This window comes from Eulemur rufifrons, chromosome 28, assembly GCF_041146395.1.
Source record: "Eulemur rufifrons isolate Redbay chromosome 28, OSU_ERuf_1, whole genome shotgun sequence".
Classification (NCBI taxonomy): domain Eukaryota; kingdom Metazoa; phylum Chordata; class Mammalia; order Primates; family Lemuridae; genus Eulemur; species Eulemur rufifrons.
Genome location: NC_091010.1, coordinates 6,097,739 through 6,115,664, shown reverse-complemented (window position 1 = coordinate 6,115,664; position 17,926 = coordinate 6,097,739). Strand labels below are relative to the sequence as shown.

Here is a 17,926-nt window from a genome sequence, read left to right as displayed (position 1 = left end):
TGGTGACAGTAATCCTCAACTTAGTGCCTTCACAAGATTTTCAAGTGTTTCCCTCATTTAGTTTCATGTAGCAGTGATTCAGACTTGAGTTTTCTAGTTGATAGTAAGTTCAAAGAGGTTTTAAATATAACCCCTCCTTCCCACTGCCATTTACAGATTTCTGCCACTGTAGAATGCCATATAATACAGAAATCGTCAATAACCTAAGTGACTTGGGTGTTTTCTAGCTTTATGGTTCTAGGTAGAAAATTGTACTGAATAAGTCAGTATAGGATAAGAGTTCTCCAGAGAAACACAACCAATAGCACGTATAGGAATAGAGGGAGAGCCTGCTTTTCAGGAACTGGCTGAAGTGAGTGTGGAAGGTTGGCGAATCCGCAGGGTGGAGCAGTGGGCTGGAAACCGAGGGAGGAATTGCAGTCTGGGTGCAGAACAGCCGCTGGCAGAGTTGCTTCTTGCTCACGGCAGGCTGGTCTTCGTTCGGTCAAGGCCTTCAACGGGTTAGACGAGGCCAGCCACATTATTGAGGGTAATCTGCTTTAATCAAAGTTTGCCTATTTAAATGCTAATCACATCCAAAAAATGCCTTAACAGAAATGTCTAGAATAATGTTTGACCAAGTATCTGGGTACTGTAGACCAGCCAAGTTGACACTAATTTAACCATCACAAATTTCAGTAGTTACTTTGGATTAGAATAGGGCTCTGAACACTAGCACCTTTGTTCAGGACACATAGGAAAAAGAGGTACATGAGGCAGAAGCAGAAGAGGAGCAAGAAACCCATTCTGAGTTTTCCCACGTGGGTTCCAAGTAAGCTATGACGAGGGCCCTGCACTGAGGAAAGGGTGTCAATCCCTTTGGGTGGGATCTGGGTGAACTCAAAGTGCTTCATCTGCCAGCCCTGAGGAGAGTTTCACGACTCTGCTTCCAGGGGGCTTAGCACAACAGTAGGGCCCACAGTCTACTCTCAGGCTCAGTAACTACTCTGTCCTCATTGCCTGGAGAGGTTGGTGCCTCCCTGGTCAGGCACTTGCCTATTTTAATCAAATTTAGTGTATAACATTTAAGTGAAGACGGGTTGCCTTTTGGTCTTATTCCTAACACATCAGCCGTCTTTTACTCTGTTTTGAATCTTGGCTTTCCTGCAGCCTCATGGTGCAGAGGAAAGTGGTAGGTTGGGATGCAGGAGGCCTGCATTTCAGTGCCAGCTCTAAACATGGGAGTCTTGACCTAGCATGCATCCTAATCCCCTCAGCCTCACTCTTTTATTTGTAAAATGGAGGTAAAATAGTGCCTACTGCACGCAGTTGATGTGAGGATTAAATGAGGTAATGCATATGAAGCCCCTAGCTTTACTGGCACATAGTAAGTGCTTAATTTGTGTTACCTATTAGTGTTCTTATTTCTATTATTATTACTGTGTTCTCCTTTGTAAAATGGGGAAAACTATTCCTGGTTACTTTCAGAATTCTTAAAAACATCAAAATGAGGTTTGAGTACTCTTTGAAAGCTCTGTATAATACCAATATAATACCATATAGCCATTATTATTATTATTATTATTGGTATATTAAAAATTGAAAGGAGATCTCTACTATAAGAAATTGATAAACCTCTCTCTGTCTCTCTAACAGACAGGAACTAGTCACTTGGTAAAACACTTGCAGTTCACCAAGTGGCCAGACCATGGCACTCCTGCCTCAGCAGATGGTTTCATAAAGTACGTTCGTTATGTGAGGAAGAGCCACCTTACGGGACCCTTGGTGGTTCACTGCAGTGCTGGCGTAGGCCGGACAGGGGTGTTCCTATGTGTGGATGTCGTGTTCTGTGCCATCGAAAAGAACTACTCAGTAAGTGTGGGAATCGATGTTGGCAAACACACTACTTTTAACAGCCTGACGATATTGGAAGGCTGATATTCAGCCTTCAAGAGCAACTTGGTAAATGGAAAGCACATGTGTGTCAGATACTTGGTTCTACTGAGCTCGCTGCAGGTTGCTGCGGTGGATGTGAGGATTAAAGCACCTAATGTCAATAAATGGCTCAGAACACAGTAGATACACGGTAAATGTGAGTGCATTTTCCTTTTCCTTCCCTCCATCCCCACACATGGTTTTTAGAACTTGCTAGAGGATGTTGCTGAAATGTGCCTGTTTTTAATGAACATAAATAACATGCACGTGAGCGTGTTAGAAAAAGATGCCTACTTCAGAGTTAATGAGAGGTCTCTGGGTTTGACTGCCAGTTTGCCACATGCTTTAGATTTTGGTGACTTTGTATAAATTGTTCATCCTCTCTCAAACCCCCAGTTTTCATGTAAAATAAGGATAATAATATTGTTGGGTTTGACTCAGTCATTAATAATCCTTTACTATCCTCCTTAATTTGGAACCAGCTAAGAGAGAGAGACAGGAATCAGACTATTTTCTGTATTATTATCTTTTTATTTTTCAAATTTTATTTATTAAAATAGATCACATCTGTGTTCTTTTTTCCTTTTATTTTTAGTTGACATGTGAGAATTGTACATATTTACGGGGTACAGAGTGACATTTCAATATGTGTAGACTATGTGTAATAATCAGAGTAATTAGCATATCTGTCACCTCTAATATTTATCACTTTTTGTGTTGAGAACATTCAATATCCTCCTTGTAACTTTTTGAAAATGTACAATAAATTATACTTAATCACATTCATCCTACAGTGCTATAGAACACCAGAAGTCATTTCTCCTATCTAGCTGTAATTTAGCATCTGTTAACCAACCTATCTCCATTGTCCTCTCCCTCCTGTACTTCCCAACCTCTAATAACCACAATTCTGCTCTCTATTTCCACGAACTCGATTATTTTTAACACCCACATATGAATGAGAACATATGATATTTATCTTTCTGTGCCTGACTTATTTCTTTTAACATAATGACCTTCAGGCTTGTCCATGAATGATAGTATATCATTATTTAATATGGCTGAATAGAATCCCATGGTGTATATACACTAGATTTTCTTTATTCATCTGTTGATGGACTTTTAGGTTGATTCCATATCTTAGCTGTTGTGAATAGTGCTGCAATAAACATAAGGGTACAGTTATCCCTTTGATATACTGATCTCCTTTCCTTTGTATAAATACCCAGTGGTAGCATTGCTGGATCATATAGTAATTCTATTTTTAGTTTTTACAGAAATCTCCACAATGTTTTCCATAATGGCCGTACTAATTTACATTTCCACCAGCAGTGTCTAAGAGCTCCAATTTCACTGTATCCCCACAAACATTTGTTATTTTTTGTCTTTTTGGTGATAGCCATTAAAACTGGGGTGAGATTATATCTCATTGTGGTTTTGATTTGCATTTCCCTGATGATTCGTGATGTTGAAATTTTTTCATATATTTCTTGGCCATTTGTATGTCTTATCTCGACAAATATGTGTTTAGATGCTTTGGCCACTTTTTAATCAGGCTGTTTATTTGTTGCTGTTGAGTTGTGTGAGTTCCTTTTATATTCTCTATATTAACCTTTTGTTCTAGGAATAGTTTGAAAATACTTTCTCCCATCATGTGGTTTGTCACCTCAATTTATTACATGTTTCCTTTGCTGTGTAGAAGCCTTTAGTTTAATACAGTGTCATTTGTCTATTATTGTTTTTGTTTTCTATGTTTTTGAAGTCTTCACCATAAAATCATTGCCTAGTACTGAAGCATTTCCTCTATGTTTTCTTCTAGTAGTTTTATAGTTTAGGGTCTTGTGTTTAAGTTTTTAATCCATTTTGAGTTGATTTTGGTAAATGGTAATAGGTGGGGGTCTAGTTTCATTATTCTGCATATGCATATCCAATTTTCCCAGTACCATTTATTGAAGAGGGTATTCTTTCTCTAATGTATGTTCTTTGTCCCTTTGTCAAAAGTCAGTTGGCGGTAAATGCATGGATTTATATATGGGTTCTCTATTCTGTTCCATGGTCTATGTGTCTGTTTTTATACCCAAACCATGCTGTTTTGTTTACTATAGCTGTGTAGGGTATTTTGAAATCAGGTAATATAATGCCACCCACTTTGTTCTTTCTGCTTTGGCTATTTGGGGTCTTTCATGGTACCATATAAATTTCAGGATTCTTTTTCTGTTTCTATGAAGAATGTCATTGGTATTTTGATAGGGATTGCATTGAATCTGTAAATTTCTTTGGGTGATATGGGCATTTTAACAATATTAATTCTTCTAATCCATGAGCATGGAATGTCTTTCATTTATCTTTGTTCTCTTCGGTTTCTTTCATCAGTGTATTACAGTTTTCGTTGTACAGGTCTTTCACCTTTTTGGTTAAATTTGTTCCTAGATATCTTTTTGAGCTATTGTAAATTAAATAGCCTTATTTCTTTTTCGGCTAGTTTGTTATTGATATATAAAAAAGTCACTGGTTTTTATTTGTGGATTTTTTTAATCCTGCAACTGAATTTGTTTATCAGTTCTAAGAGTTTTTTGGTAGAATCATTAAGTTTTTCTCTATATAAAATTATGTAATCTTCAAAGAGGTACAGTTTAACTTCCTCTTTTCCAATTTGGATGCCCTTTATTTCCTTCTTTTGACAAATCACACTGGCTAGATCTTCCAGTGCTATGCTGAATAAGAGCAGTGAAAGTTGGCATCTTTGTCTTGTTCCAGTTATTAGAAGAAAGGCTTTCAGCTTCTGGCCATTTATTATGCTGTCAGCTGTGTGTTTGTCATATATGGTTTTTATTGTGTTATGTTCCTTCTATGCCTAATTTATTGAGAGTATTTTTTTTGTCATGAAGGAATATTGAATTTACAAAGTGCTTTTTCTCTGTCTGTTGAGGTGATTATGTAGTTTTTTTCCTTTGTTCTGTTGATGTGATGTATCACATTTATTGATTTGTGTGTATTGAACCATCCTTGCATTTTCGGTATAAATCCTAATTGATCATGGTGTATTTTGTTTTTGATATGCTGTTGTATTTGGTTTGCTAGTATTTTGTTGAGGATTTTTGCATCTATGTTCATCAGGGATATTGGCCTGTAGTTTTCTTTATTTGTTTTGTCTTTGTCTGGTTTTGGTATGAGGGTAATGCCAGCCTCATAGAATGGGTTTGGAAAAAATCCCTCCCCTTTAGTTTTTTACAGAAGTTTGAGTAGAATTGATATTAGTTCTTTAAAGCTTGGTAGAATTTAGCAGTGAAGTCATTAGGTCCTGGGCTTTTCTTTGTTAGGAGACTTTTTATTACTGACTCAATCTTGTTACTCATTATAGGTCTGTCCAGGTTTTCTCTTTTTTTCTTCATGGTTCAAACTTGATTGTATGTATCCAAGAAATTATTCATTTCTCCTAGGTTTTCCAGTTTGTTGGCCTATAGTTGTTTGTAATAGTTTCTAATTATCCTTTGTTTTTCTGTGGTATCATTTGTAATGTGTCCTTTTACATTTCTGATTTTATTTATTTGGTTTTGCTTTTTTCTTGGTTAGTCAAGATAGTGGTTTATTGGTTTTGTTTATCTTTTTTAAAAGCCAAATTTTCCTTTCATTGATGTTCTGTATTAATTTTTAAGTCTCTTTCACTTGTTGTGCTCTGATACTTATTATTTCATTCCTTCTACTTATTTTGGGTTTGGTTTGTTTTTACTTCTCTAATTCCTCAAAGTGCATCATTTGGTTGTTTATTTGCTGTTTTTATATATATTTTTTTGATGTAGGTGTTTACTGCTATAAATTTTCCTCTTAGTAATGTTTTTACTGTGTCTCATCGGTTTTGATATGTTTCCATTCTCATTTGTTTCAAGAAATATTTAAATTTTCTTCTTTAATTCTTCATTCATTCAGTGGTTGGTCATGAGCATGTTATTTAATTTTCATGTATCTGTAAAGTTTCAAAGTTCTTCTTGTTATTGATTTCTGTTGTTTTTAGAAAAAACTAGAAATATCTATTTGTGGTCTGAAAATATACTTGATATGATTTTGATTTTTTAAAATTTCTTGAGACTTGTTTTGTGGACTAACATATAGTTTATTCTAGAAAATGTTCCACATGCTGATGAGAAGAATATGTTCTGCAGCTGTTGGATGAAATGTTCTGTAATGTTAGATTAGGTCTATTTGGTCTATGGTACAGATTAAATCAGATATTTCTTTGTTGATTTTTCATCTGTATGATCTGTCCAGTGCTGATTGTAGGTGTTGAAGTTCCCAACTATTACTGTATTGAGGCCTATGTCTTTCTTTATCTCTAATAATATTTGCTTTATATATTTGGGTGCTCTGATGTTGGGTGCATATATATTTACAACTGTTATATTCTCTTGCTGAATTAATCCCTTTATCACCATATAACAACCTTCTTTGTCTCTTTTTATGTTTTTTTACTTAAAGTCTATTTTGTTTGATAAAATTACCATTACTCCTGCATGCTTTTGGTTTCCATTTGTATGGAATATTTTTTTAGCCTTTCACTTTTAGTCTATGTGTGTCTTTACAGGTGAAGTGGATTTGTTATAGGCAGTATATAGTTCGGTCTTGTTCTTTTACCCATTCAGCCAGTCTATATCTTTTAACAGGAATTTTTAAACTGTTTACATTCAATGTTGTTGATAGGTAAGGATTAACTCCTGTCATTTTGTTAATTGTTTTGAATATCTTTTGTTCCTTTCATCTTCTTTTATTGTTTCCCTTTACAATTTGATGGTTTTCTATAGTGATAACATTTGATTCCTTTCTCTTTCTCTTATATGTCTCTGCTATGTTTTGTACTTTCATTTATTTTCATGATGGTTGATATTATCCTTTTGCTTCCAAATGTAGGACTCCCTTAAGTACTTCTTGTAGAGCCGATCTAGTGGTGATTGAATTCCCTCAGTTTTCATTTGTCTGGGAAAGACTTTATTTGTCCTTCATTCTGAAGGATAGCTTTGCTGAGTATAGTAGTCCTGATTCACAGGTAGTTTCTTTTAGGACTTTGAATATATCATCTCATTCTCTCCTAGCCTGTGAAGTTTCTCCTGAGGAATCTGCTGTTAATCTGATGGGGATTCCTTTGTATATGAGTTGACCTTTTTCTCTTACTTTTTATAGAATTCTCTCTTTTGACAGATTGTGTATAATGCGCCTTGGAGAGGACCTGTTTGAGTTGAATCTACTTGGGATTTTTTAGCTTCCTGTATCTTGATGTCTATATCTCTTGCAAGACTTAGGAATTTTCAGCTATTATTTCATTAAATAGGTTTTCTATGCCTTTTCCCTTCTTTTATCTTTTGAAACTTCCAAAATTCAAATATTTGTTCACTTTATGGTATCTCATATTTCATGTAAGTGTTCTTTGTTCTTTTTAATTATTTTTTTCTTTTCTGTACCTGACTGTGTCATTTCAAAAGACTTGTCTTCAAGTTCTGTTTTTTTCATTCTTGTGATTACTTCACTTAGTAGAATGAGTTCCAGCTCTATCCAGGATAATACAAGAGGTGCTAGATCACCATTTTTTTTTTTTGGCTGAGTAGAACTCCATGGTATACGTATACCACATTTTATTAATCCATTCATGTATTAATGGGCACTTGGGTTGTTTCCACATCTTTGCAATTGTGAATTGTGCTGCTATAAACATTCTAGTGCAGATGTATTTTTTATAGAATGTCTTTTGTACTTTTGGGTAGATGCCCAGTAATGGGATTGCTGGATCAAATGATAGTTCTACTTTTAGCTCTTTGAGATATCTCCATATTGCTTTCCACAGAGGTTGTACTAGTTTGCAATCCCACCAGCAGTGTATGAGTGTTCCTATCTCTCCGCAACCACACCAACATTTACTGTTTTGGGACTTTTTGATAAAGGCCATTCTCACTGGAGATAAGTGATATCTCATTGTGGTTTTGATTTGCATTTTCCTGATGATTAGAGATGTTGAGCATTTTTTCATATGTTTGTTAGCCATTAGTCTGTCTTCTTTTGAAAAGTTTCTGTTCATGTCCTTTGCCTACTTTTTGATAGGGTTGTTTGATTTTTTTCTTGTTGATTTTCCGGAGTTCTATATAGATTCTAGTTATCAGCCCTTTATTGGCTGTGTAACATGCAAATACTTTCTCCCATTCTGTAGGTTGTCAGTTTGCTCTTGTGATAGTTTCTTTGGCTGTGCAGAAGCTTTTTAATTTGATCAGGTCCCATTTATTTATTTTTGTTTCTGTGATTGCCTTTGGGGTCTTCTTCATAAATTCTTTGCTTAGGCCAATGTCTATAAGAGTTTTTCCAACATTTTCTTCTAGAATTCTTATAGTTTCACACCTTAGGTTTAAGTCTGTTATCCACCATGAGTTGATTTTTGTGAGAGGAGAGAGGTGTGGATCCTGCTTCAGTCTTCTGGATGTGGCTATCCAATTTTCCCAGCACCATTTATTGAATAAGGATTCTTTTCCCCAGTGTATGTTTTTGTCTGCTTTGTCAAAGATTAGATGGCAGTATGAGGATGGTTTTATATCTGGGTTCTCAGTTCTGTTCCATTGGTTTATGTCTCTATTCTTGTGCCAATACCATGCTGTTTTAGTTACTATAGCCTTGTAGTGTAGCTGAAGTCTGGTAAATTGATGTCTCCCAATTTGTTCTTTTTGTTTAAGACTACTTTTGCTATACGGGGTCTTCACTGTTTCCATACGAAGCATAGAATTATTTTTTCTAAATCTGTTAAAAATGATGTTGGTATTTTAATAGGGATTACAATGAATCTGTAGTTCACTTTGGGTGGTATAGACATTTTAACAATGTTGATTCTGCCGACCCATGAGCTTGGTATGGTTTTCCACCTGTTTATGCCCTCTGCTATTTCCTTCCTTGGTGTTTCATAGTTCTTCCTGTAGAGGTCTTTTACCTCCCTAGTTAAATATAGTCCTAGGTACTTTATTTTCTTTGTTGCTATTGTGAAGGGTATTGAGTCTTTGATTTGGTTCTCACTTTGACTGTTGCTGGAGTATAGGAATGCTACTGATTTCTGTAAATTGATTTTGTAACCTGAGACTTTGCTGAATTTGTTTATTAATTCCAGTAGTCTCATTGCAGAATCTTTGTTTGAGGTTTTCTAGATTGAAGATCATACTTTGACCTCTTCTGCCCGCATTTGGATGCCCTTGATTTGCTTCTCCTGTCCGATTGCTCTGGCTAGGACTTCCAGCACTATGTTGAATAGAAGTGGTGATAGAAGACAACCTTGTCTGGTTCCAGTTCTAAATGGGAATGCTCTCAATTTTTCCCCTTTCAGTATGATGTTGGGCTGTGGGTTTGTCATATATGGCTTGTATCACTTTTAGGTAAGTCTCATCTATGCCTATTTTGTTAAGCATTCTTATCATAAAAGGGTGTTGAATTTTGTCAAATGCTTTTTCTGTGTCTATTGAGAGGATCATATGGTCTTTGTTTTTGCTTCTATTTATGTGGTGAATTACATTTATAGAATCACATATGTTGTACCATCCCTGCATCCCTGGATGAAACCCACTTGGTTGTGATGGATTATTTTTTTTGATAAGCACCTGAATTTGGTTTGCTAGGATTTTGTCGAGAATGTTTGAATCTGTATTCATAAGGGATATTGGTCTGTAGTTTTCTTTTTTTTTATTGTGTCCTTTCCTGGTTTTGGTATCAGGGGGATGTGGTTTCATAAAATGTGTTGGAGAGGATTCCTTCCTTCTCGATACTGTGGAATAATTTCTGCAGGATAGGCACCAGTTCTTCTTTGTAGATCTGATAAAATTTGGGTGTGAAACCGTCTTGTCCGGGACTTTTCTTTTTACGAAGGTTTTTTATTGCTGGTTCAATTTTGGTACTTGATATTGGTCTGTTTGAGAATTCTGTTTCTTCCTGATTGAGCCTAGGGAGGCTGTGTGTTTCTAAGAATTTATCCATTTCCTTCACATTTTCCAGTTTATGTGCATAGAGTTTTTTATAGTATTCATAGATGATATTTTGTATTTCTGTGGCATCAGTTGTAATTTCTCCTTTTTCATTCCTGATGGAACTTATTAGAGTTCTTTCTTTTCTGCTTTTTGTTAATCTAGCCAGAGGCATGTGAATTTTGTTTATTTTTTCAAAGAATCAACTTTTTGTTTTATTAATCTTCCATATAGTTTTTTTTTGTTACCAATTTCATTTAGTTCTGCTCCAGTTTTTATTATTTCTTTTCTTCTACTGGATTTGGGGTCAGTTTGCTCATCCTTTTCCAGTTCTTTGAGATGATTCATTAGATTGTTTATTTGTGATCTTTCTATCTTTTGGATATAGGCATTTATGGATATAAATTTTCCTCTCAGGACTGCCTTAGCTGTGTCCCACAGATTTTGATAACTTGTGTCTCCTTCGTAATTTAGTTCAAAGAATCTTTTGATTTCCATCTTAATATCCTCCTTAACCCAATAATCATTCAGCAGAAGGTTGTTTGGTTTCCATGATTTTGTGTAGAGATGAGAGTTTCTGTTGGAGTTGTTTTCTAATTTTATTCCTTTGTGGTCTGAGAAGATGCATGGTATAATTTTTATTTTTTTTTAATTTTTTGAGACATCTTTTGTGGCCTAGGATATGGTCAGTCTTAGAGAATGTCCCATGAGCTGATGAGAGAAATGAATATTCAGTGGTTTGGGGGTAGAATGTTCTATAAATGCCAGTCAGGCCCATTTGTTCTAGAGTTCTGGGTAAGTCCATTGTTTCTTTGTTAATTTTTTGTTTGGAGGATCTGTCCTGGTCTGTCAGAGAGGTGTTGAAGTCTCCGGCTATTATGGTGTTGCTGTTTATCATTTTGTTTAGATCAAGTAGGATTTGCTTTATGAATCTGGGTGCACGTGAGTTAGGTGAATAAATATTTAGAATTTATATGTCTTCTTGTTGAACTGTACCCTTCACCATTTTATAATGACCCTCTTTGTCTTTCATTTCTTTTATTGATTTGAAGACTAAGTTATCTGAAATCAGAACCACTACACCAGCTTTCTTTTGGCTTCCATTTGCTTGAAATTTTGTTTTCCATCCCCTCACCTTGAGTCTGAATGCATCCTTGTGGGTTAGATATGTTTCCTGAAGACAGCAGATACTTGGCTTGTGTATATTTATCCATTTGGCCAGCCTATGTCTCTTCAGTGGGCAGGTCAAGCCCTTCACATTTATTGAGAGAACTGATAAATGTGGCAGATTTCTGTTCATCCTGTTGAGTTGAACTTTGTTGCTTTGTTTTCTCTCTTGAGCCAGTCTGGTATCTGGTCTTTGACCTTTAGCTTTTGGATGATTTTACATTCGTGAGTATTTATTGTGCTGATATGTGTGTAACACTGTTTTTGAGTACTTCCTGGAGGGCAGGTCTTGTCTTGATGAATTCCCCCAGTCTTTGCTTATCTGAAAAGGCCTTTATTTCTCCTTTGTATACAAACTTAGTTTTGCAGGATACAAGATTCTAGGCTGGGCATTATTCTGTTTGAGAAGAGTAAGAATGGGGTCCCAGTCTCTTCTTGCTTGTAAGGTTTCAGTTGAGAAGTTTGCCATTATTCATATGGGTATTCCTTGTAGGTTACCTGCTTCTTTCTCCTTACATCTCATGGGAGGGTCTCATTCTCATTTATTTTTGTCAGTCTGATGACTGTGTGTTGTGGTGTCTTCCTGTTTGTGATGAATCTCCCAGGAGTCCTTTGAGCTTCTTGTACCTGGATATCTAGATGTTTAGCAAAGCCTGGGAAATTTTCCTCTATTATATCCTCAAATAGCTTATCAAACCCTTGTGTATTTTCTTCTTCACCCTCAGGGATGCCTATGATTCTAACATTAGGCCTCTTCACATAATCCCACATTTCTTATAGGCTTTGCTCCTTTCTCTTATTTCTGTACTCTATCTCTGAGTGACTTATTTAATTGAAAGGTGTTATCTTTGATCCCTGAGATTCTTTGTTCTGTTTGATCTACCCTGTTCTTGAGGCTTTCCACTGTGTTTTGTAATTCCTTAAATAAAGTCTTCATTTCCAGGAGTTCGGTTTGATTTTTCTTTAATATTTCAATTTCTTTAGTGAAGTTTTATTCCAAGTCTTGGATTTTTTTTGTTGTTTCTTTGTGTTGGTTATCCATTTTTGCCTGAATAGCATTGAGTTTTCTTACAATCCATGTTCAAAATTCTTCTGTTATTTTAGTGTTCTGAATTTGGTTGATGTCCATTGCTAAAGAGCTGGTGTTCCCCTTTGGAGGTGTGCTTTCCATTTGATTCTTCATACTTACAGAGTTCTTTTACTGATTCCTTCCCATCTGGATCAGCTGTTGCTTCTTACCTTCAGATTTTCGTTTGGATAATGACATGCCTGTTTAGTCTCTGAGCCAGTAGGTGGTGTTTGTGGGTAAGATTCTACCACATCCTATACGATGAGTCAGCAGATGCAGTAAAAGGGTGTGCAGAATGACCTCCCTGTCAGTAGGTGGCGCTTGCTGGAAGGAGCAGGCTGCAGTGTTGTTTTTGGGTCCTGTTACCAGCTCTTGTTCCTCTGGAGAGAGACTCTAGTGCCTCACATGGTGGGTGGGGCCCTGGGACTTCCAGGTGTGTCCTTATTCTGCACCTCAGTGGAGGCAGGTGGGGGAGTGAGGCTGGGAGGGCCTGGGTTAGGTGAGCCCGCCCTCAAGCTCCACAAATGCTGGTAGCAGGGGTCAAAGGTCTGTTCTCTGCTTCTGGGCAAAGCTGCCAGGGAGGGGCTGAAATGGCCTCACTCAGCTGAAAAATCTGTGTGTGGGGGGTGGGGCTGTCTGAGACCTGCAGTCTGGAGCAGGCCTGGCTCCTTCCACCCTCCCCTATTCTGCAGTTTCTCCGGGGCCTCTGCTAGCAGGCAGGACCTCAAGCCTGTGGCTCTCCCCTGGCCGTCATGCAGGCCAGGGGCTTCCCTGCCCAGGATCGCAGCCTGGGCTGGGCGCACGGCCTTCCCATGGGAGGAGGGTTTCCCCTCAGGCACGCTGATCTGCCCTTGAAGGCACACACACTCAGTAGGGTCGTTCACATATATCCCTCCTGGGCCCCGGGGCAATGCAATCGAGACCTGGGTGTACGGGATCTGGTCTGCAGGCCTGTTCCCTGGGCCCCGGGGATCAATCCCTGACCCTTCCAGGGAGAGGGGTGCTGGTCTCAAGTCATCCACGGGGTGCCCAAGCTGGATTGATGTCTCTCCGCCTCGGGATTTGCCCCGCCCTCCTGGAGTCACCAGGCAGGTGGCACCTGGGAGGGCTGGCGGGTAGGGAGCTCACAGTCTGAGTACCCCTCAGTCTGCTGTAGAGCCCCAAAAGGAAAGGTCCCGTTCCCTGCAGATGCCTCCGGGTGGTGGCTGAATTGTCTCTCTCGTGGGTAGGTGAGGGGAAAGGGAGAATGAAGCAACATGACGCCTGCCAATCGGCTCGGGTTTGTGGCGTGGGAGGTGTCCCCAGGGAGCTGGGAGCCTGCCTGTCCCCAAGAGGCTCATGGCTCACTGGCGGTGGCCATCTCTGGGCTGGTGTCAGCAGGTCTCTCCGCTCAGGAGCCCTCCAGCAGTCCGAGATGCAAGGGAGGGGAAATTTCACTGCTCCACCTACCCTTGTAGCTGTTCTCCAAGCCTCTCTGGGCCTTTCTCCTTCCGGTTCTCTTCCGCAACTTCTTTCCATGGAGTCTCCTATAGTTTCAGGCACCCTTCCTTCTGACCCTTGTCCTGTCTATGTTTGTCTGCCTGTTTATTTTTTTTCACTTTCTTCTAAAATCTGTCTTTCTTGCAGAGACACTCTGGCTGGTGGTTTTTCTTGCCCGCTATCTTCAAACTCCCCCTTCACCTAAAAGTCTTAATTATTATAAAACGACAAGTTATAAAAATAAAGAAATGCTTACTTTTTTCAGTTTTTTATATGCTTTTGGGTTACAGTTGACAAAGCTTAAAATGTGTCATGTTTCAACATGGTCATGCGACACATGGCTGGTACTAATCTTATACCACGTGTGACTCTCCCAGCAAGTTCAGCGACACCTAGCTGGCCTGTATCCTGTTCAGCTGGTCACACTCCTGCTGCTGTGTCAGTGTCAGATTGCCATAAGAGTTTCTAAACACTCCTGGTTTCTAGACTCATCTCACTTGGACTAGCAGTAGGCCTTTGTGAACCTGTACCAACTCAGCAACCACGCCCCGTTGTGATGGTCTCCGTGTGCAGCTGCAGAATCTGGTGTTGGGCTGACAGCAGCTCAGGGTCTCCATTTGAGTCGACAGGGCTCTTTGTGTGAGAAACAGCAATGCTACTCTGGGGGCAGAGAAAGTCCTTTGTACTTTTCCAGAATTATGATGCTGCTATAAGTTCTCCCTTTGGATAACAGGTAAGTGGCTACGAGGGCAAATGTGTTATTGTTTTTAGACTGTTTCTTATTATAAATGATTGCTTACTGCTTTCACCCGAAAACCTATTAAAACAAGTCTTCCTTATCCGTGTAACTAAAAATGTTACATTTACTTGTGGCTGAAAATGAGTCCTTTCCGGTTAAAGCTTGACACCTCTTTTACTAGAAAGAGATATGGAATACTCATTTGGCAACGTGTAGGTTTGTGTTTTCCCCTCTACATGGGTAATGCAAAATTACTGTCATCTTATTGCAGTTCGACATTGTGGATATAGTGACCCAAATGAGAGAACAGCGTCCTGGCATGATTCAAACGAAGGTAAGCTTTCACGACATGCATTCTAACGAGAATAGTGAATACGAAGCTTAGCGTTATGTAGCCCTGTACAATCTATAAAGCATTTTCACCTACATGATCTCACTGGATTCTTGCTGTTCGAGTTAGACATAGTTTTGCTCTGAAATTCCTGACAAAGCACAAGTTCAGAGCAGTGAGGTCGGCTCCACAGGTCACTCAGACAGCAAGGGGGGAGCCAAGACGGAAACTGATGTCTCCTGGTGCCCACGCACAAGCATGCCCATAATGCCGTGTTATTTAAGTAACATCTAAAGTGAGTTTTAATAAATTTTTGGATAGCAATTTGAAATATTTTTTATTTGCCACTGATAAGATTATTGGCATGTAATAAAAAGATATTTATATCATAGGTTAGTTATTAATCATTGGAAGAGGGGGTCAAGAGAATATGGATAATGAAAACAGTTGCACCTAAATCTTTACACTGTCTTGCTCTTAGGCCAGTGTCGTGAAGCATTTGATATGAACTAGTGTGGCTTGAGAGACTTGAGGCTAGATCTTTACATATAGGGATGGTTTGAAATGTCAAGATTAATGTAAGGGATTTTTTAATTTGATTTAGCCAGGGAAGATATAAAGAAGTTGAGATTGACAGTTTTCCCTGAGTTTAGTTAAGCCTTTAGGGAATTAGTTCTAGACCAAAAACTATATTATGATCATTTATCTTCCTTGTATTTAAAAAAATATATTTGCATAAAGAAGTTCTCATACAAACTAAGTGTTCATAGTTAAATGTTTGCTCTCTTTAGGAACCTCCCGGCATGGTTGAAAATTACAAATGTGTTCTCTGTGGATATTGGTATTCAATTACTTAACATTCTGTTGTTTTTCATGTATGTGTCTATAGGAGCAGTATCACTTTTGTTATGAAATTGTGCTTAAAGTTCTTCAGAAACTTCTGACTTTGGACTAAGAAAGACTTCTGCTGCCCCTCGCTTGAAATTACCACGTGGCTTTGAGCCTCCCCATAAAGAACGCGTTGGAGCTGTGCTGAGGGGTTTGTTATGCATGCAGTCTGCTTTCCTGGCGTAAAAGCTCCCTGAAGGCAGCATGATTTGGTTTGGGGTGAGCACTGTTTACTCATTCCTCTTACTAGACAACTTCAAAATACCCTCCCATGTTTTCCAGTGAAACAAAAGTTACATAAAGCAACTGCAGTTTGGCTGTTCGGTTGAAGGGATTACAGAGTCCAATAACGGACTGAAACTATATTCATTAAGATTTTATTTGGAAAGGCAAAGAAGAGTCCAGTTAGAATGTATTAACTTTCAACACAAATTGGCCTCCGTTTTCCTCTCCCTCACGCTCCCGCGAGGCCCCAGAGACCTCCGAGGAGCCGCCTTCCTAGAGCAGCAAGACAAGGACATGCTGGTCTGGGAAGCGTTTCATGGGTGGGCAGGGCTCCTCCTCTCCATCACATGAGCACACTGGCGAACAGTCCAAAACTAAAATAGATGTTTATATAGAAAGTCCAAGAGGAAATTTTTGCCTAGCCTGAGTTCTTTCCTATCCCACCCTAACACTTAACATATTTACTCAGTCTGCTTTGTTAAAAGCAAATATTACATTTTACTTGCCTCTTACTCTTTGCCTTTTAGCTAACCAATAAACTTTGATATAAACATTATTATGTAATTCTGAGTCATTTATGATATCTCTCATTCCTGATGTGCGTTTTAAACTAAGATCTGTGATAGTTTTTTTTTTTTTCAGAGTTCCATTAAATAATTTCTTTCCATTACTGCCCCACCTCTGCTGAAACATTTAGAAACTGGATTTGGGAACCAGATTTTGGAAAACCAGATTCATAGTTTTGAAAATGGAAACTTCCATACTCTGTTTTTGAAAAGATTGTGGCCATTATTACATTCATTTTATTATTATAGGACTTTGCCTCATATGATTATAGGAATATTATGGTTAAGGAGTTTTGGTGAACAATTATACCTGATTATAAGCTACAAAGCAATTGACGTGTGTGTTTGTACAGTGTAACTCTGTGGAGATCAGACTATGTTATGTATTATATTGAGGAAATGTTTAAGATTAATTTATGAATCCTGAATTTTTAAGAGGTTTATTGTGTTTCTTTGGCCGAATGAATATATTTGAATTGGTTGAATTAAAATTGATAATTCTTATTTTAAAAATAATTATATGCCATAAATATATTTGATATTAGATTATTCTACTTATATTATTAAAATAAATAACAGTCTGTACTAAACATTAATTTTATTGTGATTATTGGCCTTTAATATTTGTATTCCTAATTTTATTTTCTCTCTGTTACATAAAATAATAGGTATAATGTATAACACTCTTCCTAAGAAGGATTCTATGCTATTACCTAAAAGAAAATATTTACTATGTATTGCCTAAAGTATTTTTATGTATCTGGACCTTGAAATGTTCTTGTAAAGAAAAATCTCACCATTCTTGCTTGATGTTAAACATGTCCCTTCTTTAATGTGCACCTCATATTTTGATAGCTGGATTAATTTTTAGTTTTTCAGGGAAATTAAGTAAGTGAATGTGGAAATACTGATTGCATTTGTTTTCACTTTATTCTTAGAAGGTGAATTCCAAACTGACAACTTTTGACTAATTAAAATACTAACTTTTATACCAGTAATGAAACAATTTCTGCCTAGGATATATGAAATTCTCATTGACACTTGTGAATATATGAATGCTAATTTAAATGAAGTTTTAAAATGTTTAAATATAAACATATATACATTTATTAACTTCCAACTTTAAATACATATTTTTAAAGTTTTGTGTTCTTAATGCTTACATGTTAAACCAAAGGTTTTCAGAAATAACCTTATAGATTTTATTCTTATATTAAACCTAGTAATTTATTTTTCTTTAGACTTTTCACCCCAATTTCCCTAGAACATTATTGAATTTTCAATTAAATTTACCTTTAGTACTCAAAGGTCATTTCATTGGTTTGTTTTTATTGAAAAACCACAAAGGAAAACTCCTTGAACAACTCTAAACAAAAAATTTTATTTCCTACTTAATTTTTTTTAATCTCTGGGAAGAATTAGTTTTCTTCTGTGTTGTCAAGAAGTTTGAGTGATTGAACCAGAAGATTTGGAAAGTATCCAGTAAATGAAAACAGGTCGTTGGTATTCAGTGGGGCCGATGGATTGCTCAGTGGAGCACTCATTTGTCTATGGCCACCATCAAACACCAGTCAT

General features: G+C 37.5%; 1 protein-coding gene across 5 annotated transcripts in view; it reads left to right on the top strand.

The window, feature by feature from the left end:
- The window catches only part of PTPN20 (protein tyrosine phosphatase non-receptor type 20), a 50,221-nt gene extending 34,594 nt beyond the window's left edge, over nucleotides 1–15,627 (top strand). For 2 of the 5 annotated variants that reach the window (XM_069460372.1, XM_069460373.1), the window contains 3 exons: nucleotides 1,636–1,851; nucleotides 14,613–14,675; nucleotides 15,562–15,627. In XM_069460372.1, coding sequence (XP_069316473.1) covers nucleotides 1,636–1,851; nucleotides 14,613–14,675; nucleotides 15,562–15,627 — 345 coding nt within the window. The remainder of the gene's footprint in view (nucleotides 1–1,635; nucleotides 1,852–14,612; nucleotides 14,676–15,561) is intronic. The other 3 variants (XM_069460375.1, XM_069460371.1, XM_069460374.1) reach the window with 2 other exon arrangements.
- The last annotated feature ends 2,299 nt before the right edge of the window (nucleotides 15,628–17,926 follow it).